General features: G+C 45.7%; 2 protein-coding genes across 8 annotated transcripts in view; one reads left to right on the forward strand and one right to left on the reverse strand.

The window, feature by feature from the left end:
- The window catches only part of KCNH1 (potassium voltage-gated channel subfamily H member 1), a 471,857-nt gene extending 460,125 nt beyond the window's left edge, over positions 1-11,732 (forward strand). For both annotated transcript variants that reach the window (XM_024239363.3, XM_024239369.3), the window contains exon 11: positions 5,881-11,732. In XM_024239363.3, coding sequence (XP_024095131.1) covers positions 5,881-6,738 — 858 coding nt within the window. In that variant the 3' untranslated portion in view covers positions 6,739-11,732. The remainder of the gene's footprint in view (positions 1-5,880) is intronic.
- A 2,114-nt stretch (positions 11,733-13,846) lies between these two features.
- HHAT (hedgehog acyltransferase) overlaps positions 13,847-24,263 on the reverse strand; it is a 354,093-nt gene continuing 343,676 nt past the window's right edge. For all 6 annotated transcript variants that reach the window (XM_063725377.1, XM_054521192.2, XM_024251252.3 and 3 more), the window contains one exon: positions 13,847-15,846. In XM_063725377.1, coding sequence (XP_063581447.1) covers positions 15,755-15,846 — 92 coding nt within the window. In that variant the 3' untranslated portion in view covers positions 13,847-15,754. The remainder of the gene's footprint in view (positions 15,847-24,263) is intronic.

Below are 24,263 nucleotides of genomic sequence, written 5' to 3' on the forward strand. Positions count from 1 at the left end.
AGAGGTGCACAGGAGGCTGGTGTGTGTGGCCATGCTCATGTGTGAGCACAAGTCCATGCACAGGGGACAGCAGACTAGCAGTGACCTCACCATCCATCCATCCAGGGGTTCTGAGAGCCTGGTCAGCAGACCTGCGTCAGGCTGCCCATGCCAGAATCACCTGGGAGTTTGCTGCAAATGCCAGTTTCTAGCCCTGCCACGGGAAATTCTCACTCACTAGAGAACCTCTTCAGTGGGTTCTGAAGTGTAGCCAGATTTCAGAACCATTGATCTGATACAACCAAGGAAGGATATAACTTTCCCAAGGTCACACAGTGACTAGTCAGTGGCAGAGCTAGGACCACTCCAAGCCAGTGCTCTTTCTACTGCTGAGCATTTCAGACTGGGGACGTGTGTCTGAATCCAAGAGAAAATCATCTAAATCCTTTTTGATATATCCATAGATTTCGATGACTCATACCTCAGCCCCTGCTCATTTATGCAAACCACTGAGGATTGAAATTACGTATGTATTTTTATTCCACAATCTGAGTTCTTTTAAGTAAATGTCCTCCCACTTGGGTGCCCTCCCCACATCCTCTTGCTGTCAGGACTCCAGCAAGTCCATTCCCCTCCTAGGCCTGCCTTTCCCCCATGCGTGCTGCTGAGACCCCAAGGGGACGACTCCTCAAGCTCTAGCCAGGACCAGGCCAAGGAGAGAACAGGTTAGGCTTGAGAGGAGCTGGGCCTTCTTTTAATGTAACCCAGAAGAGGTGGTCGACTATCCTGACTCACGTCAGATTCCAGGGGTATTGGTTTTTCAAACCAAGTTGAAAATAATTACTCAGAAATCCCTGTAGCTTAAGGATCTGAGTATCAATTCCATTCAGCTCAACAACCATTTAAGTCTTCCCAGGCTCAGGGCTGTTGGCTTGGTGCGACCTCAGAGGGATGCCAAGTTGGATGAGTAAGGCACAGCAGCATCCCTGCCCTCCAGGCGTCCTCTGTCTCTAGGTTGCAATAACTCATGAGCTGCTCAGCATTCTGAGCAACATGTCAGGCTAGAAAAATATATGCCCCTGTGGGCTGGCAGGACTCTGGCTGGATCCAGGAAGGATCTGGACTTATCCCATTACCAGTGCCTTGAACCCATGCCAGGAACAGAGTAGTTTTCTATCACCAGGGCTGGGCCTTTTCCAGTGGAACAACCCCTCCAGACAGACCCCAGCACCTCTCTGTTGGTGTGGTCCCTAAGGATCTGTGATGTGAAGAAAGAAGGCAAGAGCCAATGAGCAGTTGTCCTCATTGCAAAAATGTTCATCTCAGGGGTACTTTTAAATGTCAGCTCTCTGAGCTCATGTAAGAGTTCAAAAAATAAAATCAGCCAGGAAGAGATGATGAAATCAGTATGAGGTCAGCCTGCAATGAGGATCAGTGAAAATGGAAGTCCTTTAGGGTTTTATTTTCACACCATCCTTCAGGAGCCTATGTGTGGCGCATACAGAAGTTACCTGTGATCTCTTTTTCTCTCTCCCCATTAAACCACAAACATTAGAAGCAGATTTTTGGAGGGAGGGCAATATATATCACTTCTTTTGGCTTCACAAACAGGGGGATGGCTATAGCCACAAAGTTTGGATTGATCCTGGCCTGTCCATCAGGGGGTAATGCATCTGCAGTGGAGTCCTCAAATCTCAAATTCCAGGGGTTCAGTGAGTGAGTTAGAGACAGGAGGTCCCCTTCAGTTGGAACAGGAAACAACTGCCCATCTGTTAGGGCTATACACAAATACAGAGAGCATCCTATACCCTACACATTGATATAATTTTAGTGTTTTCCAGAGGGGGTTCTTTCATTCAAAAGAGTGGATCTGGGGGAACTGGCTTAAGAAATGCTGCATATAATGTCTTCCTCTTAGACATTCATAAGGCACATTAGCATGTTAACGCTCTGAGAAGTCCTGCAGTAAAGCAACCCATTTAACATTGCAGTGTGACTCAAACTTACCTAACCTTGGAACTTTTCCCCCTCATAGTACCTATTAGAGCATCATGGAATACTTTGGACACACTTGTTCCCCAGACCTCCATCCATCACCTGTCCAGTACAGGGAGCATCCTGGGTTAGGGAGTTGGGAGTCATGCCCATCACTCCCAGGATACACTCTTGCCATGGGGAGCTGTGGAGCATCTCCAAGCAGATGGAGAGCTGCTGTGGCTGGTGCTGGTGGCACAGACCTCATTGTCATGAGTCATACAACCACTCCTGCCCACTTAGATCTAAAATACTTGGCAAAATGCATGGTCATGGCTGCCTCTGAGACAGACTCCATGACTAACTTCTCCAGAAAAGTAGTCAAAGTTAGTAAGCAGAGCCCTTGACTCCAGATCAGCAAAGCTGTCAGACCACATCAGCTCTGTAAAAACTCCTTTTGCCTTGTCCCCTTGGGGTTGCTGGTTTTACCCCTCTGATTCTCAAAGGAAGAACCAGGCATTTCTGCAGGGTAGGAAGCTCTTCCCTGGCTCACCTGTCCATTGGTTGAGACAGTGATGTTCGGGGGGCTGCCTAGCACACAGGATGATGGAGGGCAGCCTAAGATGACACTTTGGAAAAAAAGCCTGCACAGATCCAGAGACCCGTGGTTCCACCAACAGGCCCTGTCTTTGAGTGTCTGAACTGCCCACATCGACCACTCTGTCAGAACACCTGAATATGCTGGCTGGTTCAGTCCAGGATTCTGACCCATGGGGCCTCTGGGTGACAAGCACAATGTAGCCACACCCTCAAAGAGGAACTCCCACTTCCCCTCCCAAATGTCCACCATGAATTATGTTAAGCCTTTGCTGTATAGCCTCTTGAGATACATTTTGCGTTGACTCCTCAATATCTGAAGAACTTCCTTTTCATAAGTCTTAGAACATCTCAAGTCTCAGAGGCTGCCCCTGACCTTTGATGTTGAGAGAGATGTGTGTCCAGGCCAAACTCTGCTTTTTATAACACTGACTATGACCTCTGTGATTTCATCTTTCCAGGAAGAAGATATTCTCCCACGGATTCATTAGCCAATATTTATGTGTTCTGCATTCCACAAATATTTATTGAGGGCCTGCTAGGTACCAGGCACTTCCAACAGCTGGAAATTGGGAACAAAATGGAAAATCATTGCTCTTTTATGGCAAATAATAAGCAAAAATTTAAAAAGTAAAAAATACAGTGTGACCTCCAAAGTACTGTTCTAAACCCGCAGGGACCTTTTAGGGGGATAAGATACGTTTGTGTTCAGGAATTGTTGCTTACAAGGAACAGACCTGCCCAAACTTGCTTAAGTGGAAAAGGGGGATAGTGTTAGGAATCAGATATCCTGCAGATATAAAGGGCAGGAAAAGAGCAATGAGCTCTAAAAGCCATCATCTCTCTTGGGTACGTTCACATTCTCACCTATTTTTCTCCTTCCTCTTTTCTGCATTCCCTCCCTCCATTCCACCTTCCTTCTTATTCCCTTATTCTCTCCTCTCCTCTCTAAGAAGGCATGTGAGTAGGCAGAAGAGAGTTGGCCTCTCTACTACAAATAGATACAAGATAGAGAGTAATTAGGACAGAAGAGCAGTCTGACCATAGAAAGGGCCATTGGAGTTGGGAGGTAGGAGGATAGCTTAGAGCACATAGGAATCAGGGAAGACTTTCTGGAAGAGGTGCATTTGCACTGGGTCTTGGTGTGAAGAGGATTTGAATGCTCAATGGAGAGCAGAGGCCATTCCCAGAACAGAGCACAGCACAGCACGTACAGAGGCATCCAACTCAGCAGAGTGAAAAGCGTCCCAATCACTCTACTTATCACTTCCCCATCTCCCCATGAGGCCTTTAGTTGGGTTTCTCTGGCCCTCTTCAGGGTGGACAGGATTCTCCTGAGTCCCATTTCTTGGATCTGCAAGCCAAACTATAGAGGCAGTTGGGGTACGGCTAAGGAGGGGACCAGAGGAGACAGGGATGGGAGAAATGCTGCCCAGTGGAGGTCAGAAAGCCACATATCAGAACCCAGGTAATAGCTGGAAGATTTAGCAACCCATCCACCTATGGGTGACCTCAGTGTAAAGTCATCCAGTGACAGAAACTTTGACCAAGAAGTTAGAGCATAGACGTGGGCCTCTAGTCTGCCAGCGATTTGCTGATGGATTCCTAGCATCAAGCAATTGACCGTTTATTTGGATTCTCTGTGTTGGGCACTATAAAACAATCATCTTATTGGTCATACCTGAGAACCTACTGGTGATAGCATGCGGCAGGGCCTCTTGGAGGAGGTAGGGTGAGTTGCATGTCATCTTCATCTGGGGGCCTTGAAAGGACGAGGACAACAGGAGCCATTTAAGCATCTCCAGTGGGCCAGTGATTTAATATAAGTTATCTTGTGTCAGCTTTATACCAAGTCTGAAAAGTAGATAGAGATTTTCCTCACTTTCTAAGGAGGAAGCTGAGACTCAGAAGTTAAGATACCTGTGTGAGGTTACATGGTTAAGTAATGGGGCTGGGACTTAAACTTAGTTCTTTCTGACTCCAAACCCCTGCTCCTGGCATGCCACCATGTGTGCCTCCCCAAGACCGGCAGTCCTGTGGCAAGTCCCTGGGACAGGTTCTGCGTGGGTCTAAGTTGCCTGCCCAGGGCACCAAGTTCTCCAGATTGAGATGATGAAAAAGCTGCTGTTCTCCCTTACTGCAGGCCTCTCCTCTACTTCTACACAATCTCAATACTTCTAGTCCTCAAATCGGAAATTTACACTAAAAAGACAACCTATTGCAGGTTGCCTCTCACAAATTCAAACATGATATGGGTCAAAACATGTCCCAGAGTCTAACTGCCACATGCAATATAAGCTAGAAATTTTGGGGCTTTCCCATAGTCAGATGCTGACCCAGGGGAAGGCCCTGTAAGCTGTGGCTTATGCTGCACTCAGGGCCAAATTCATGAGTCTGTTTTGCTGATGGTCCATCCTCTGCATGAAGTATTGTCACCATTAGTCATTTCCTGCTGGCCACCTAATGGATCTGGGGTTTGATACCTTGGGTACAAGTCCCTTACCTGTTATGTGATATTTAGCCACTCTGAGCTGTGGTTTCCTTATCTCTGAAATGGGGATAATAACAGATGTTCCAGTGACCTTACAGTGCTGTCAAAAGGAATACATGAAGTAGCATTAAAGTGCCTTGTGACCTGCAAAGCACTGTCCAAGTGATGGGTATTATTGTTAGGACAAGTTTATGTTCAACTTAAAAGATGTTAGTCTACTGTAAGCTCCCCAAGGACAAGGACTTCCGTGTGAGAATGGCTTTTACTTTTCACAGCCAACCACATTCACTTAGGGTCCAGATCTGTGGGTGGCACTGGAAACCTTAGCTGTAGCCTTGCCTGGGGACTTTCTTGCCCTGAAGTGTGGTTTAGACCAGAGATGCTCAAACTTTTGTGCAGAGATACTAATGGAGTAGGTCTGAAGTGGGGCCAGAAAAGTGATATTTGAAAGGCTCATCAGATGATGCTGAATTGCAGACAAGGATGGATTTAAGGGGGACCAGGCTCAGAGGCTAGGACAGTCTCCTGGGAAGATGCTCTTTGGATTCTTCAGCCTCCTGGCATGTGGAGAGGGAAAAAAAAGGGATTTGTTCCTCTGGAAGGGAATGACAGAGGGAGTCGATTCCCTGCTGTTGGAAAGCTGGGAGCCAGTGTCAAGAAAAGGAGGGTGATGTCAGTCATAGAGAAAAGCCTCATGAGGCCTTGTAGGCTGTGAGCCCCAGCCTCTTGGTGGCAGGTGGACTGGAAGCAGAGGGCCAAGATAGGCAGAGGGGCTGAGCTGGGCTGCTGTAGCCCGCATGTGGCTAACACGGCATGTCATTCTCTCTCTCTCTCTCCAGATTGTGTTCCGGAAGATCAGCGACGTGAAACGTGAAGAGGAAGAGCGCATGAAACGAAAGAATGAGGCCCCCCTGATCTTGCCCCCGGATCACCCTGTCCGGCGCCTCTTCCAGAGATTCCGACAGCAGAAAGAGGCCAGGCTGGCGGCTGAGAGAGGGGGCCGGGACCTGGATGACCTAGATGTGGAGAAGGGCAATGTCCTCACAGAGCACGCCTCCGCCAATCACAGCCTTGTGAAGGCCAGTGTGGTCACCGTGCGTGAGAGTCCTGCCACGCCCGTATCCTTCCAGGCAGCCTCCACCTCCGGGGTGCCAGACCACGCAAAACTACAGGCGCCAGGGTCTGAGTGCCTGGGCCCCAAGGGGGGCGGGGGCGATTGTGCCAAGCGCAAAGGCTGGGCCCGCTTCAAAGATGCTTGTGGGAAGAGTGAGGACTGGAACAAGGTTTCCAAGGCTGAGTCGATGGAGACACTTCCCGAGAGGACAAAAGCGTCAGGCGAGGCCACACTGAAGAAGACAGACTCGTGTGACAGTGGCATCACCAAGAGCGACCTGCGCCTGGACAACGTGGGTGAGGCTAGGAGTCCCCAGGATCGGAGTCCCATCCTGGCAGAGGTCAAGCATTCGTTCTACCCCATCCCTGAGCAGACGCTGCAGGCCACGGTCCTGGAGGTGAGGCACGAGCTGAAGGAGGACATCAAGGCCTTAAACGCCAAAATGACCAATATTGAGAAACAGCTCTCTGAGATACTCAGGATATTAACTTCCAGAAGATCCTCTCAGTCTCCTCAGGAGCTGTTTGAAATATCGAGGCCACAGTCCCCAGAATCGGAGAGAGACATTTTTGGAGCCAGCTGAGAGGTCTATTTAAAAAAAAGTCAGAGACAGACACCTACAACCCTGCCGTCACCACCACCCCTACCACATATGTCCACATGATCAACAATTTTCAAGTCGGCTTTTCCTAACAGAAAAAGTGGGGCCAGTGGCTTAGACGCACTCTTTCTCTATCTGGAAAAAGATATGGGAAGGGTAGCGTGCCCCTACCCTGCAAGGTGGCAGCTGCATCTGACCGTCTTTGCACAATTTTGGAAGAAGGGACATGCTGTCTAAAGGGTATTTTCCTTCATTTTTAATTTTTTACTACCATGATATTTGTAAAAGATTAAAACTACCAGAACAGAGCAGCAGCCATCTGGGGACTGGTGGGAAAGTGCCGAGAACCTCTCATGTATATACCACGCTGGGCTCCTTTGCCAAGACCCCCCCCCCACGGACTGTGGTGGGCCAAGGACTTCCCGGCATCCCCGTCCTTGTACAGCCCGTGTCTGACGTCACCATGTTTTCCTGTAGTTGTCATTTGTAACTAGCTCGGGACAAGCGGAGCTTGAGGGACAGGAGGGTAGAGCCCAGAAACTTTCTGTCTTATGGTTAAGGCCAGAAAAGCAGCTGCAGGTGTGGTGCATGCCTCCCATAGACACTTGGAGCTGGGAATCCTCAGGTCTCCTTTCCCAAAGGAGGTGAAGCAAGGGTAAGAGCTGGAGAGGGGCCCTTAGGATCCAGGGGTTCTCTGCAGTGCGGCCCATAGCCTGCTTCTCTGGGACAGTTGACAGGGAGGGCTCTGGAGAGCCCAGCTGAGCCTCTAGCCCTGCTCCATGCCACTGGCCTCACACACAGGCTCACTTGCTTCTGTTCCTTCTTGGCCTCTTCCCAAGTGTCCCCGTGGCATTCCTCAGGGTGCGGAGCATCGGCAGGAAGGGTCATGAGCCCAGAGTTGCTTTATTAACAAAGCAGACACACAGACACACACAACCTCAGAACTGTAGCAAGTGCTATGTTTATACTTTGATTCTTATTGGGATTGCCCTGCAGACCTTTGTATTTTGTTCACTGCACGGGGTCATTATAGGCACTTGGGAGCCATGCTGGGCCTTATTTTAAAGCCAGTCTCTCTATTTCCTACGAAAGTCAGTAGGATTTCAAGAGAAAATGGAAAAAGATTGCAGGATCATGATTGTACTCTCTTCAGGAGCTGGAAAGAGAATGAAGCAGTGAGTTTCCAGCTATCTCTGTAAGGTGATGGAGAGAAGTGGCCTTGGAGCTGTGGCTCCCAGTGATGGTCACAGAGCTGCGTATGGGCCATCTGAGCCCCTATGCCACGATGCTCGGGGACACTTCACTGCCTCGTGGTCACCTAAGTCAGGTTATTCATGTGCTTGGGCTTCTCTCAATGGCATCTGAGAAAGGAAAGGAGAGAAGTCTCTTCCAGGCACAGTGGAGCTGGCCGGGGCATATGCCCTAGAGAGAGGTGTCAGGACCCCAAATACTGACAAGCAAGGTTAGAAGTTCAGCTCTGAAAAGTCAACTTGGAGGGAATGGAATTAGGAGTACAGGTGACAGCATGGACTTATCCAGGGAGCTTACCTTTGCCTGTGTTAGACGGTGACCCCATCCCTGGTACCTCTGCCCTACCAAAGATACTCAGTGTTTCTGAGAGCCTCTGGTCCGAGCCTGCCCACCACCCCACCCCACCCCACCTCCTTAGTCCTGCCCAGTGCTCACGGTGAGTCCCAGGGCTGGGCCCTCGGTTGTCTGTGCAAGGCAGGGCTGACCTCTCCTGGTTCGCAGGGTTGGCACAGATGGCCCTGGGAAGACAGGGCCTGCGAGCTCAAGGGAGAGTCCTATTCCATGAGCCCTAACCTCATATGTAGCTTCTCACATCAGGCTTACAGGGGCTGCCCCTGGCTTCTCCAGGTTGCGACATAATTAGATTTAGCCTCAGATGGCGGCATACAAGAGGAAGTCTAATTTCCTAAGGCCGAGTCACAACTATTTGTGACTTTGGATAAAGCTGTGAGGGCTTCAGCCTCTTTCACTTGATAAGCTGCCAACCAGTCCTTGGGTAAGAGGCTGTAAAATATCTGGAATCCCATCTGTTGGCTGCCCCCTAACATTCTAGTCTGCCATTTCTCAAACATCCTCCTCAACCTGCTTCTGAAGTTTAGGACCCACCACTTTTAAGGCAGGGCAAGCCTCTAATCACACCCAAAACCCAGCCTCAGAAGAACCTGCCACTGGAGACACTTTTTTGCCTCCCAGCCTTCCAGGGACTTGATTACAGGCTTCTTGTCTGGCACCCCACAGTCAATGTCAAGAGGCCCTGCCACTTCCCTCCAGCTCTGCCTGAGAGAGATAGATGTCCATCTATCTCTCAGACCTCTGGGTATGAGGGGCAAAGATGGTGTAAGGCTTTGAAGTCCAGACATGTTCTGGGGGGGAAATGTAGCTTTAGGAATGCACTCCTGAATCAGTGCAAACTGGGCTCATGACCGGAAGCCAGCTCCTGCAGCAGGAATCTGTTCATCTTGGGGTCACAGGTGCACGTGTGGGTGCATGGGCTTTATTCTCCTGTAATCCTCCCTAGGATTTGAGGGATTTTTTGCTGTAATTGTTTTCTCTGAAAAAACATTATATAAATGAGCCAAACCTTTCTCCCTTCCTTTTCGCACCATGAACTTGACCGCAGGCTGCTTTGTGCTGACTGCCTTCCCATGCCAGGATGCCACTCTGGGTTCCAGAGCCAGGACCATGTGCCTCAGACACCACTGACCTGAGCCTTCCAGTATAAACCATTATCTGGTGGCTGGAGAGAGAGTAGGGAAACAAAAAGTTACTAGGTATGGGACAGAACATTTAGACTTCAGAAAAAGTATGCCAAGAGAGAACAGATTTGCCCAGGATGTATGTTTTTCCTCTTTGAGGAGTCGGTGCATGATATGTGGCACCATTGTCTAGTAAGTACTGGTTATTTGATTTCTACTAAATTCTTTACTTTAAATGTCATTCATATTGAAGCTCCATTTCCCAGAGAATATCCTGACAGACAGGCTGCTTTGAAGTGGGGAGGTCCTGTCCCTGTCACTTGGCTGCTGGTTGAACATGCTCCTCCCGGCTGGTGGAGGAGTGGGTTTAGGGTTAACTCTAAGAACTAAGATGGTCAATGAGGTGGTGTTTGTTCTTGGTGGAGGGGGGGCACTGACTCCAGCAATGGGCGCCATCCCATATACTTACAAAGGGTCCTCCACTGGACATGACAAGATAGCCAAAGGACAGAAACAGAGACGACCATTTGGTTGAGAAACCAAATTGTCTAGTGTACAATTAATGCAACTCATCGCATTAATTAATGCAACTCATCGCATTAATTAATGCAATGCTACATTATGCTAATAAGGTTACAACATTAATGCTACAGGATAGCCCAAGTATTTAAAAAGCTGAGCCCATTTAGCAGCCTTCCAGCAAACTTTTGGAAATGCATTTCTTACTTGATTTCTTCTTGTTACCAATCCCTGGAGCCTGTTTTACCCACAACCTCTTCGATCCAGTATGCTGCTGTTGGCCAAACATCAGCCCCTTTCCCGGAATCCTCCTCTTTCAAAAGTGGGGAGGGCTGGGCAGGGGTAAAAATGTACCATACCACCCCATCCCATTCAGCAAGCTTCCTCTCCAAATCCTTAAATGGAAGGTAGAAGTATTATGCCAACTGTCAAGCTCTTTGTCCAGGCCCTTGTGGGGACTAAATGAACTCTTTCTTTCTTTAGGAATACTAGGTATAGGAAGACTAGGTATAGGAAGATTCTCATTTCCCCTTGTTACACTGACCACTATGTCTCACATGCATACTCTGGGAAATTGTAGGAGCCCTGGTGGAGATACACGTTGCTGATGTGCATTTGATTAATAGATTGTACTATGTCTTGCAATAAAGACGTTTAGCCTTAAGACCCTTGAATGGAACTCCAGCTGTGATAAAGCTGCCAATGCCCCTTCCTCTCTCCTCCCTTATTACCTAGTGTTGCTTAAAGAGGAGGCCATTGAGGGCACACTTGATGCCCCAGACAGCCTCCCTCTGTTGCTAAATCATTGTTATTGCTCTGTATACTGCCTTCTCACTCGCTTCAATTAAAATTACCTTCACCAGCTCCTGTGCCCTCCACCCGGAGGAGACTTCTTCATGATCCTCTCAGCACTGACTGCAAACATCAGAGAGAGAAAAAACCATTTTCTCACCAAAGGTGTTCATGTTGAGAAGTTTTAATTTCTACCCCCTACAGCTCAAAAGAATCAATGTGAATTTATCTGCAGCTTAAATTCAAGTGAAACTTCATTCTCATGTGAGCATATCAGACTTATTCTGGAACCTCTAGAACTGGACTTGAATTCCCTGCAGGTGCCAGACTGGTGGGTGCCCTCCCTGCCTGCCATTAAACTTTTCTTACAGCCACTGTCCCTTTATCTGTGACTTCTGAGTCATCCGACGGATCCATTAGTTGTTCAATGAGAAGTTCACAGATCTTGTATCAGGATATAAACTGATCTTATGTTGAAGGATGCACCCTCCCCTAATGAATGAATGTATTCTCTTAATATTCCGATGCTGTATTTGTGCATCAGTTGGAGACTGTCCACATCCGACGTTTCGCCGACACCTCAAGGACACTTCTACTCATGAGCAGTTCATCATTCTGGGGCTTCTCCTTATATTAATACTCTTTCCATTGAGTCCTGCCAAATCCTTTATTGGGTTTTTCTTTTTCCTTTGCATCTGTCACTTTGTCCAAATGAGCATGAATAAACAAAAGTGTAAATGAGCTGATACTATTTTTGTGGTCAGCTGAGGATGCTGCCAAGAACACCACTGTATATCTGTGGCTTGGGAACGTTAAGAGGAACGTGCAGGCCCCTCCATTGATGATATTCCCTTCTCAACATTTTTAAACAAGCACAAATGATATTTGTAAAAAAAAAAGTTTTATTTATTACTGTAATAAACTATTTTATACATGATACTTGCTTTTGCCTTTCATTAATTTTAGGTCACTGAATTGGCTGTTCTGACCTAAGATGACAGAACAAGGATGGTATTTTCAAGAGTTTGGAAAGCTCTTATGTGGACAGCAATTATAGTTTTTTTAGAACTTAAAGTCCAAGATTCACCAAGATTGTGTGTCAAAGTACCAAATAGTGAGAGAATGGACATGAAGGTATGCGGCTGTACAATCTTAAAGTACAGCTGCAGCTGCTGTACGAGGGCACAGATGTTGACTTAAATGCCTGGCATCACGGAAAACTGTATGACACATGGATCTGAGATACCCAAAACTGACACCCCCCCACCCCACTTAGATGTATACTTTTTTATTTTGAAAAATAATTTGGATCGAAATTTGTATAAAATACATTAATGCTTCCCTCCTGCCTTTTAAAACATAGTATGAAGAATATAACAATATTTTTTGAATGACTCAGTGTCTACAATATGAGCTCTGATCTGTGCTTTACACTTCATTGATTGATAGTCTCAGAAGCTATTAAGGTAGCTTGCCTCTAATCGAAATAGTCCCATACACCAGCATGGTTTCAGCGTTGCTATTTTAATAGGTATTGCTTCCTGCTCATGGCAAGGCTCCACAATACTGCCAACCTGAGTTCTTATTTACCATCCAGTGGACCACATTACAAACATGGCACTTCTCTTATTATAGACAGACAGTATAACTTAATTAGGGGATGAGGAATCTGACCTACAAGCCTCTACTTGATCTTATAGGATCACAGTTTTAATGTTTTTTAATGTTTTTGTTTTTAATGTTTTTTGTGTAATGTTTTTTGTTGTTTTTGTTTTTTGTTTTTTGTTTAATGTTTTAATGTTTTTTAATGTTTCCTTACCCATGATTTAATCAAATTGCACAAAAGCATTACAAAAATAATATAAGGGTGATATTGTTTAAAATTCCAAATTACTGATGTTTGTTTCAAAATTATCACTAACAACGTATTATTCTTTTTTTTTTTTTTTTTTTGAGACAGGGTCTCACTCTCTTGCCCAGGCTGGTCTCAATCAAACTCCTGACCTCAAGTGATCCACCTGCCTCAGCCTCCCAAAAGTGCTGGGATTACAGGTGTGAGCCACCACACCCAGCCTAAAGCATTCTGTCTAGATCTCTTCAATGCTGCAAAACATCTCTGTGAATATGATTCTTGCAATTAGTCAGAAGGACCAGTAATATAGAGCTAAGCAATGAATGCCACGTTTTGGGTGCCAAATGGAGTTCAATGATTTTAAAGAGGGTTTTTTGTTTTAAAATAAAACCATTTGCCTGAGAAAGGCCTCAGAGAGGCTTTCTCAAAATGCGCTGAGGCCAGTAGTATCATAATTTGGCTTCTCATGTTGTCCACACTGAAGGGAACCCTATTGTATGGATATATTCTGATACATCTGCTAAAAACCAAACTCATTATATTATGGTTAATTTACTATGTTTAGTCAATGGTTATATTATATTTTAAATAAGCAGGTGAGCCGTCTCAATTTCTGTAAGGGGAAGCCACCCCCTCCCCCACCTAAATTGCTATTCTCCCAGTATATAGATTATAATACAATTATTTGTTGATGATTTATTTTTTCTTGAGGCCTGCTGTCTTTAATGAAACAAAATGTTTTCTGCTGACACTTCAAATTAATTTGAAAAAATAATAACCTTTCAGTCTTCTTGTGTGGTCCCAAGAATTAGAATGACTGAAGTTTGGGTGTCCTTCAGGTATCTTGCTTCCCTCCTTGGGTAGCATCTTGGCGATTGTGCTTGGAGCTCTTGGGCTTGCCCACAGAACGAGGCTGGGATCAGAGGATCCAGGGGCTGGAATTGACCTTGGGACCTTGTCTAATCTTTTCCCAACACTGTGCCTGAAGTTGCCCAGGGCTGATGACATGTCCAGTGTCATTGGCTGAACTCCTCTGTGTGCCCAGGCACCACCATTCAGAGTAACTACAAGATTTTAGTGAATATGCATGAGGAGAGAAGCATTATCATTTTCATATTACAACTGGGGAGTAGGAAAAGGTTAAGCAAAACAATGGTCCTGGATAATCCACATATTAATTAATCAGCCTTAAATACAGAGCTAAGCACAGTAATCATTTATTAATTCCTGAGAACCATTATGAATCATAGAATAGTTTAAGAGATTCAGGATTACCACTTTCAAATATACCCACTGACTCTTCCAAAATAGTTTAATGAATGAATAAACCTATTTGTTTTTATATAAATGGTATATTTGGAAGAGCTCAAAACTTTTGTATTACTTATATGTGCACATACATTAGACACTTCCATATCATCACTTTTACTCCTTTTTTTCTTAGCAAGCCCTTTCTTTCCAAGTAAACTTCAGTCAAACTCCCTCTGGCTGGCCACAAATCCTGAATCACTGTTAGTCCATGAAGGTTTACTGCGTTTATTTAGGTGCTCACTCCTCCCTGAGGCTCATTCCCTCCTAAAACTTCTGAGCACCCTGGAATTACCGGCCCCATATCTCTCTCTCTCCTTTACCAAGACAGCTGCTGAGGCTGCTGCTATGCAGGTCTACCTGCCCCTCTCTGGTCTCTGTCTTTTGCTTTAACACATAATGTGCCTACCCCAGGTAGTCAGTATCTGGCCCCCTCCTATCTCTTTGCCAAGCAGAGAAGCTATGAAGAAAGACAATCAACAAAATGGTCCTGTACTCTAGGAGTTTAAGCCTCATTGAGTTGATAACCTCAACTCAAGACATAAGGGCCATGCTATGTAATAAACAAGAGGCAGCACTAGGTCCAAGTGAACCTTTCACTCAATGACAACTTAATTTACGTACTTGAGATGTTGTAAATTCTCCTGTAATTAGATATATTATGGATTCAAATTTTAAGGCTCCTTTACCCTTCCGCACTCCAAAAAAAAAAAAAAATCCAAACAGAAGTCTTCTGAATTATCTACCACTTGGGAATTTTGGTAGCCTATCCAGCATCTTTTCAGAGGAGTGAATAATCAAGTTATGTGAATATATTTAGATTTTAAACATTTTCCTCAAACATATTCAAAATAATTCTACAAACATGTAGATTATCTACATGACAGAAAAGGCTCCGTTTGAATCAAACCGTAACAATATAAACCACTAAACGTGAATCACTGAGTAGGAGGATGACTTTTGAGACTTGTATGGAGAGGGTGGACAAGACTCCAGGACGCTATCCTCATGACTAGCCTTGATAACATCCATCTGTGGATACACTATCCTGTGGTTTCTAAATTCTGCTTCTTTAATTAAGAAACGACTAACTGTAAGGTAGAGGAACTACCATGTTATACTTCTCTGCAAATCTCAGAAACAAGCATCCAAATGTAGATCACCCTGCTGAAGCTCAAATCACAGGACTCCTTGGGCATAGATGCCTTAGAATGCTACAGGGCTGCTACCGTCTTCTTGGACTAGGTAATTCAAAAGACAGCTGTGGCTTGGTCTCCTTCCTACAGAGGGGCTGAAGTGTGAAGCTCAAACCCTAGTGCTGCTTCTGGAGACACTGCAGGATGTGATGAAGGAGGTCACTAAACATCAATGTCACTCAAATATTTTAGAAATACTGCCCAGAAGACAGGCCTATCACTAATCAGGATTTCTGTGTCTCAATCAATAAATGTCCACTACATTCTATACTTGCTTAAGGTGAGAGAATGCAAAGGGCTCATCAGACTAGGTTCTAGACCAAAATGTCACCCTGTGTAGCTGGGCAAGACACACGACTGCCCTGGACCCCAGCTTCCTCAATAGGAAAATGATGGGTTGGGGTAGAAGATCTCAAAGACTCCAGATTAGAAGATTGTCCGGCTGTGAATTTTCTATGAGATCCAGCATCCAGTCTTGGAGTGAGGACATTCAACTGAAGATGAGCAGATCAAATCCCTTAGAGGCTGTCCTGGAGTGAGAGGTCAGGGTGAAGCACTATTTGCCTTGGAGACCAGCAGCAAGGACAGGCCTGGGCCCAACAGCATTAGTCCATGGCGTAGGTCTGGGCCCAGGCAATGCCCACGTGGGAGTAGCAGTACAGGAATCCCAGGACACAGAGGGTCACCCATGGCCAGCCTGCAGAGGGAGGACAGAGATGGAAGAGCAGTTAGAAATGCTTGGGGCAGGATGTCCCACATGAGCAAACTGTCCCCTTTTGGAGAAGGCAACCTGAGAAACAACAAAGGCCTCCTGGAAAGTCTGCTGTAATGACAACTTCAGCAATTGAGTCCTACATTCCCATCAGAGTCAGCATAAAATGAGGAGTGCACTATTGCAAACACAAACCATGTTTAGAAATAGGGCAAGCTTTTAACGAATCCATGTTTAGGGCCAGGCACCTGTAATCCCGGCACTTTGGAAGGCTGAGGTGGGAGGATCACTTGAGTCCAAGAGTTGGAGACCGGCCTGGGAAACATAGTGAAACCTCATCTCTACCATAAATAAATAAATAAATAAATAAATAAATAAGCCAGCCAGCCAGCCAGGCATGGTGGCGTGTTTCTGTAGTCCTAGCTACTTGAGAGGCCAAGGAGGAAGGATCGCTTGAGATCAGGAGTTAGAGGTTACAGTGAGCTATGAGTGCACCACTGCACTCCAGCTTGGGCCACAGAGTTAGACCCAGTATTGGTTTAAAAAAAAAAAAAAAAAAAAGAATCCATGTTTAGAGGACTAAAGCAGTTAGTAATTGAAAAAGGAAAAAAGCCCATGAGTCTGAGTGAGAAAAAATAGTCTCATGTGGCACTGTAAACATGTAGGTCATGTTCCAAAATCTGTACTTTTAGATGAGTTGTTTGAAATCAGGGTACGTTTCCCGCTAGAATAATATTGTGTGATTCATGGACGAGACACAAAAATCATCATCATCACCGTTGTGTTTTTTTTGTTGTTGTTGTTGTTTTTAAACTTGTAGTAAGTGTGAAATAGCACTAATAGGAGCTCTGAGCCCTAGGGCATTTAGGTTCCAGAAGCCCAAATATAGGGTCCTCTGTCCTTCTTGGTCAGCCTCCCCAGAGGTTTCAAGAATTCTAAGTGGTGGGGAGTGGGATAGAGACACGCAGACGTGGCTTGTCCTTGGCAACGAGACAGGAAGGTGCCAGCAGCCAAAAGGGAAAGGGTGCCGGGCAAGATCAGGAGGGTCATTTGATTGGGGCATCACAACATTTCACAGACAGCTTTATAAATTTAAATTTTTGACATTTCTTTTGAATATGGCTAGCTAGGAAGTCATTACCTTTGCCAATCCAATTGTGTGTGTTAAAACAAAAGAATGACTGTGAAATGCAGGCATTTACAATGAACTACATTTTTTTCTTAAAGTCCATGAGTCCCATAGTAAATCTCAAAATGTAGATTGAGCATTATACTGAATTTAGTGCCATTTGTAAGCACACAGAAGGGGGAGCCTAAATTAAATATTTGCTTTCAAAACTGAAAGCTTTTAGTGATTCCCTCTACAAATACTTGTCTTAGAATATCTGATGTTCTTTTTCTTCTTTTTTTAAAATTAACAGCCCTTTCTGCTGAGTATTTGTTACTTAACAATCTTCATGTCTTCTGCATGTTTCACTTACTCAAACATTTATTGGGGGTTTTGGAGAGCCAGAGATGCTGGGGAAGATACAAGATGCCAAAATGGAAAGACCCAGTCCAATGTCAAAGGCACTCCCACTCCAACTTGGGAAAGACACACACATACACCAGTGGGATTTATGATCCATGTGGTAAGCAATGGATGATGGAATGCACAGAGCACATTTAAACTGGGCTACATGGGCTGAGCAAGAGTTTGTCAGATGGAAAGGGACAGGGACCAGCTACTAGAGGAAGACCACCTGATGTGTAACCTTACAGGCCGTCCAAGGAACAGGGATCATGTGACATGGCTGCTGCATAGGGAGGAGGCAGGCAGACAGTGGTAGGAATAGGAAGGAGGCTGCGGGAAGCCCCTGGGGGTGATTGCAGGTTCTCTTCTTGCTATGTCAACTATTAGCTGTCATGATTATTAATATGGCATGGGGAAGTCACTGTAGCATAGTGGTATATGTGCAGGCTCTTAAGTGGGATGAGTTCAAATTCTGGCTCTGCCACTTGCCAGCTGTGGAACCTTGAGCAAGTTAATGAATCTCAAATGAAAAACTAGGGATACAGCAACTTACTGAATAGTGTCCTTACAAGGACGGAGTGAAATGATGTAAAGACTTGCATGGTGCCTAGCATAGCATGGGAACTAAAAAAAGGTAGTAATAATAATGGTGAGAGGGCACAGAAGTCTTTTTCCACCAAGACTAGAGTGACAACAGGGGAGTCAAGCCCTGGCCTTCCTTGCGCCTTAGCCTGGCTTTCCCCAGTGTTCTCCCAGGCCCTGCAGGCAAGAGAGGCAAAGGCAGCAGAGGACCCCTGGCAGCCTGGCTCCAGGACCAGCCCCACAGCTCCACCTCCTGCTAGGCAGCCAGTATGTGTCCTGTGGCTGCCATAACAACTTACCAAACTTAGTGGATTAAAACAACAGACGTATTCTTAGTTCTGGAGGCCAGAAGTCTGAAATCAAGGTGTTGGTAGGAACCCTTCGTTACCTCTTCCAGCTTCTGGTGGCTCCTAGGATCCCTTGGCTTATGGCAGCATCACTGCCTCCATTTTCACAGAGCCTTCTTCCCTCTGTCCTCTCCTCTTCTTATAAGGGCACCAATCATTGGATTTAAAGGCTACTCCAAATCCAGGAGGATTTCCTCTCAAGATGCCTGACAAGTTATATCCATAAAGAACCTATTCCCAAATTAAGTCACATTCTGAGGTGCCAGGTACACATGAATTTGCGGGGGAACACTAGCTCAATACAGCCAGGTACTTTCCCAGAACTTCCAGATGGACCCATCCTGCTGGAAGCCCTCAGAGCTCTCATACTGTGGCTCAGGCACAGATGCCAGGGGACCAGCCAACACCTGCTCCTCAGTGGGTTCAGGGAGCAGGATGAGGGAAGTGGCCTTTGGACACAGAAAGCACTCCTGGACCCCAGCTGTGTTTGGAGTGAGGCATCAGCAGTGTTTGGTAAACATGGAGCCCAGAGGCCAGCTGTGAAGATGGGCCAATGGAGATGTTTCATTTACACAATGCTAGGCTGGGACATTGCACAGCTCTGCTTGGCACCCGTGGCTACCAAGTGACACCCTGTGAAAGCTTCTGCCTAACACACAGGGCTGTAAGGAAGACAGTCCCCAAGACTGCCCAGAGGTGAGGCATAGACATGTTTAGCATGGGCCATAGCTAGGTTCTGAAAATTCTCCCCATTCTTACTGTATATGCCATCCAGAGAGGTGGCTAGATAGCATTTAGGAGACTTATAATCCTGACTGTACTATGAGACCCTATTAGGGCCTCAGTTTCCCCATCTACACAATGAGAGCTCAGAATAATTTTTTAAAAGCATGCAAATAAAATAAATCACAGATTTGGTAGTGCTTTTTAAAAGTGTTTTAGAAATACAAAAGATTAATATAAGGCCACTTGATAATTCTGTTACATATCCACAGCTCACTGGACTTTTTAAAGCACACGTTCCTACAGACAGTAGACCTGGCATGTACCAGACAGCTGTCAAGGGCTCCTTATCCTTTCCTGACCTCAGGAGTAAGATTTGTGATGACAGAATCATCATGAATGGTGATTCCAAATGAAGTCACATGCTGAGGTACCAGGTCCACATGAATTCCGGGAGGAATACTATTTATCCCAATGCAGTTAGGTACTGTCCCTGAGCTTCCAGATGGACCCATCCTCCCTGGAGGCCTTCAGAGCTCCCATCACTGTGGCTCAGACACACAGGCAAGGGGACCGGTCAACACCACACCTCCTCGGGGAGAGACTGATTCTACATGTCACCCTTCAGCACTACTCAGCCAACTACTTCACTGGCCCTGTCCTAGGCATTGACCTCTCTCTCTTGTTGGTGGCCTGTAGGCACAAGGTCTCTGACTGTGGGCCTGCTAAGCAAGCACTGATGTGGCCCAAGGGGGCAGGGGCAGGCTTGGGGCAGAGCCTCATCTTCATCAGCAGCTCAAATAACAGTGGAATGGTAAGGCTGGAAAGCAAAGGGGAGAAGCTATCATTCTGGCAACATTCCAAGGGCTGCTATGGTGCACAGTCATGCAGGCTTGTTGGTCACTAACAAAAAGAGTTGGTGTCAAAAAGGGTTCTGCCCTGACAAACTCTGACTTCCTCCCCCTGCAGTCTACTGTCTCCCACCCATGCACCCCTCCCCACTGGGTATTCTTCCAGGCTCTCCCTTCTCCACCAGGAGTGAGACTCCCAACCCCTATTCCTTTCATGCCAACCCCATTCTTCCCACAAGGCATCCTCGCAACATACACACTCTCACATTCTCTGTCTCTCTCCCCATTAATGTGGCTCATACTGCCTGGCAGGCAGTATGCTATTGGTCAAAGGAAAAGATCCTTCTTAAGAGTATACTTTAGGGCTGAAGCCCCCTACACACTCTGCACATTCAAGGCTGGGTCCCCAGAATCAATATGTGTAATTTCCTGCTGGGCTTTTGATATCTGGATCTAACAAGATCTAAACAGGCGATCAGTTTTTAACAGATCACAGCTAGGCAGCGTCAAAGATATATGAACAGGTTTCTAGAAAGTCAGACAACAGTTGCAAGAGATTGGATAATATAGTTAATAGTACAGGTTATTTGACAGATATAGCTAAATGCAGATAACTAGGATGTATGGCACAATAGATTCAATTGAGGACCAATGTAGGTGGCATAATAGGTGGAGTTAATAGGATGTAGGTGGTTGTATCATGACATTGTTAATAGGATATCAGTGAGCTGTATAATAACTACAGCTAATGAGAAACAGGTAGGACACAGAGGGAAATGGCTGAAGCGAAGAGAAGGCCAGCAGTAACTTGTAATAACCAAGTAATAACTTTACTTGGCGTTATTATGGCTGACCAATTCTCTGAGCAATTACATCAGTCTGAAAGGAATGGAAAGCCTGAGGTTTGATACTGACGGAAAAGAGCATCATCACACAGGGCCATGTGAAGTCAAAGGGTATGTTTTCTGAAAAGAGAAAGGATAATCAGAACAAGAAGCAGGTCCAGTGAAAAACCTTGTTTAAAAGGTAATGTGTGGCTGGGGACGGTGGCTCACACCTGTACTCCCAGCACTTTGGGAAGCCGAGGCAGGTGGATCACGAGGTCAGGCGTTTGAAACTAGCCTGGTCAACATAGTGAAACCCCTTCTCTACTAAAAATACAAAAAATTAGCTGGGCGTGGTGGCAGGCACCTGTAATCCCAGCTACTGGGGATGCTGAGACAGGAGAATCACTTGAACCTGGGAGGAGGAGGTTGCAGTGAGCCGAGATTGCACCACTGCACTCCAGCCCGGGTGACAATGCGTCTCAGAAAAATAAAAAATAAAAATAAAAATAAAAGGTATATGAAATGGTACAGCCACTGTGGAAAACAGTATGGAGGCACCTCCAAAAATTAAACCTGGAATTACCACATACATATCTGTATTAGTCCATTCTCACACTGCTAATAAAGACATATGCAAGACTGGGTAATTTATAAAGAAAAAGAGATTTAACGGACTCACAGTTCCACATGGCTGGGGAGGCCTCACAATCATGGTAGAAGGCGAAGGAGGAGCAAAGGCATATCTCACATGGCAGCAGGCAAGAGAGTATGTGCAGGGGAACTGCTCTTTATAAAACCATCAGTTCTCGTGAGACTTACCCACTATCCTGAGAACAGCACAGGAAAACCACCCCCATGATTCAACTACCTCCCACCGGGTCCCTCCCGTGACCATGGGGATTAAGGAGCTATAATTCAAAATGAGATTTGGGTGGGGACACAGCCAAACCATACCAATATCCAAAGGAAACGAAGCAGGAACTAGAAGAGGTATTTGTATGCCACGTTCACAGAACAATTCACAACGGCCAAAAGATGGAAGCAACACAAGTATCCATCAACAAATGAATGGATAAGCGAATATGGTGTAAAAATACAAGCGATTATTTAGCCTTTAAAAGGAAGGAATTCTGACACATGCTACAACATGGATGAACCCTAAAGACATCATATTAAGTAAAATAGGCCGGACACAAAAGAATACTATATGGTTCAATTTCTATGAAATACGTAGAGTAATCAAATTCACAGAGACACAAAGTAGAATGATGGCTGCCAGGGGCTCAAGGGAGAGGGGAAATGAGAAGGTAGTGTTTAATGGGTACAAAGTTTCAGTTTTGCAAGACGAAAAAAACTCGAGACAGATGGTGATGACTGCATAACAATATGAATGTACTTAATGCCACCTAAAAATGGTTAAAATGGTAAATTTTATGTTTTGTGTAATTTACCACGACCACAACAAAACTATGCTGAGTGAAGAAGTCTTTGGCAAAATAATACAGTATATATTATATACATAAAATGTACACTTATAGTTACAAAAAGCATATCGGGGGTTGCCTGGGGCTGGGCGGGGACAGGTTGTGCAGGGGCCCTAGGAATCTTTTGGGATGATGATGTTTTGTATCTTGATTGTGAGAATGATTTCAAGGGTGTATAAAACTGGCAAAATTCAGCCAGTTGTATACCTTGAATGATGCATTTACTATGTCTCAATGAAGTTGACATTTGAAAATTTTAAAGATAACATTGGGATGTTAGCAAATCATAGACTTGCAGCATTAATCGTAGATTAAGCATTGTGATGTCTTGGGCTTTTTATGCCTCAGGGTGTTCAGACAAAAGATGTGGGAAAACATATTTATTTATTTATTTATTTATTGACGGAGTTTCACTCTTGTTGTCCAGGCTGGAGTGCAATGGCACAATCTCGGTTCACCACAACCTCTGCCTCCCAGGTTCAAGTGATTCTCCTGCCTCAGCCTTCTGAGTAGCTGCATTTACAGGTATGCACCACCATGCCCAGCTAATTGTGTATTTTTAGTAGAGACAGAGTTTCTCCGTGTTGGTCAGGCTGGTCTCAAACTCCTGACCCCAGGGCCTGCCTTGGCCTCCCAAAGTGGTGGGATTACAGGCGTGAGCCACTGTGCCTGGCCCAGAATTCTTTTTTTTTTTTTTTTTCTTTTTTTTGAGATGGAGTCTCGCTCTGTCGCCCAGGCTGGAGTGCAGTGGTGCAATCTCGGCTCACTGCAAGCTCCGCCTTCCGGGTTCACGCCATTCTCCTGCCTCAGCCTCCCAAGTAGCTAGGACTACAGGCACCCGCCACTGTGCCCAGCTAATTTTTTGTATTTTTTAGTAGAGACGGGGCTTCACCATGGTCTCGATCTCCTGACCTCATGATCCGCCCACCTTGGCCTCCCAAAGTGCTGGGATTACAGGCATGAGCCACCACACCCGGCCCCAGAAATTAATTTTTTTTTTTGGCTGATCTAAATTTTATTATTATTATACTTTAAGTTTTAGGGTACATGTGCACAACGTGCAGATTTGTTACATATGTATACATGTGCCATGTTGGTGTGCTGCACCTATTAACTCGTCATTTAGCATTAGGTATATCTCCTAATGCTATCCCTCCCCCAACCCCACAACAGTCCCTGGTGTGTGATGTTCCCCTTTCTGTGTCCATGTGTTCTCATTGTTCAATTCCCACCTATGAGTGAGAACATGTGGTGTTTGGTTTTTTGTCCTTGCGATAGTTTGCTGAGAATGATGGTTTCCCAGAATTCATTTTTAAAATGATGGTAGGCCGGGCACGGTGGCTCATGCCTATAATCCCAGCACTTTGGGAGGCCGAGGCGGTCAAATCATTTGAGGCCAGGAGTTCAAAACCAGCTTGGCCAACATGGCAAAAGTTGGTCTCTACTAAAAATACAAAAATTAGCAGGGCATGGTGGCGTGCACCTGTGATCACAGCTGCTCGGGAGGCTGAGGCACGAGAATCACTTGAACCTGGGAGGCAAAGGTTGCAGTGAGCCGAAATTGTGCCACTGCACCTCTAGCCTGGGCAACAGAGTGAACCTCTGTCTAAAAAAAATGTAATAAAAATAAAAATAAAATAATGATGGACCTTCAGTCCTTCATCATCCTAGGGGGAGGGGGACTTGTCATGTGTAGGACTGAACACTGGGCTCCCCTAATCACGCCTTCTTCCCCTGAGGCCTCTGGGGAACAGGAGGACGGGAAAAGCTTTCTTAACCATGCAGATGCATTCAGCAGTGGGAAGGCTGCTGTTGCTGAACCAGCACAAATTCCTATCCCAAGGAAGAAATCAATCCATCCTAATGGGAGATGAGTTAATTGAGTTGCTGAATTGTGTCTGAGCTATCAATTACCCCATCAGGGGCTCACTTGGCTGTCAGGCTGGGCAGCACTCCCGAGCCTGTGACCACCATCTTGTCTCTAACAGGGCTTTTTCAAAGACCACATCCTACTGGTACCCATTTTTAGAAGACAATGGCTGATGGCCAGCACATGAACAAACTTCAGGGAAGCT

Source organism: Pongo abelii, chromosome 1 (assembly GCF_028885655.2).
Source record: "Pongo abelii isolate AG06213 chromosome 1, NHGRI_mPonAbe1-v2.0_pri, whole genome shotgun sequence".
Lineage (NCBI taxonomy): Eukaryota > Metazoa > Chordata > Mammalia > Primates > Hominidae > Pongo > Pongo abelii.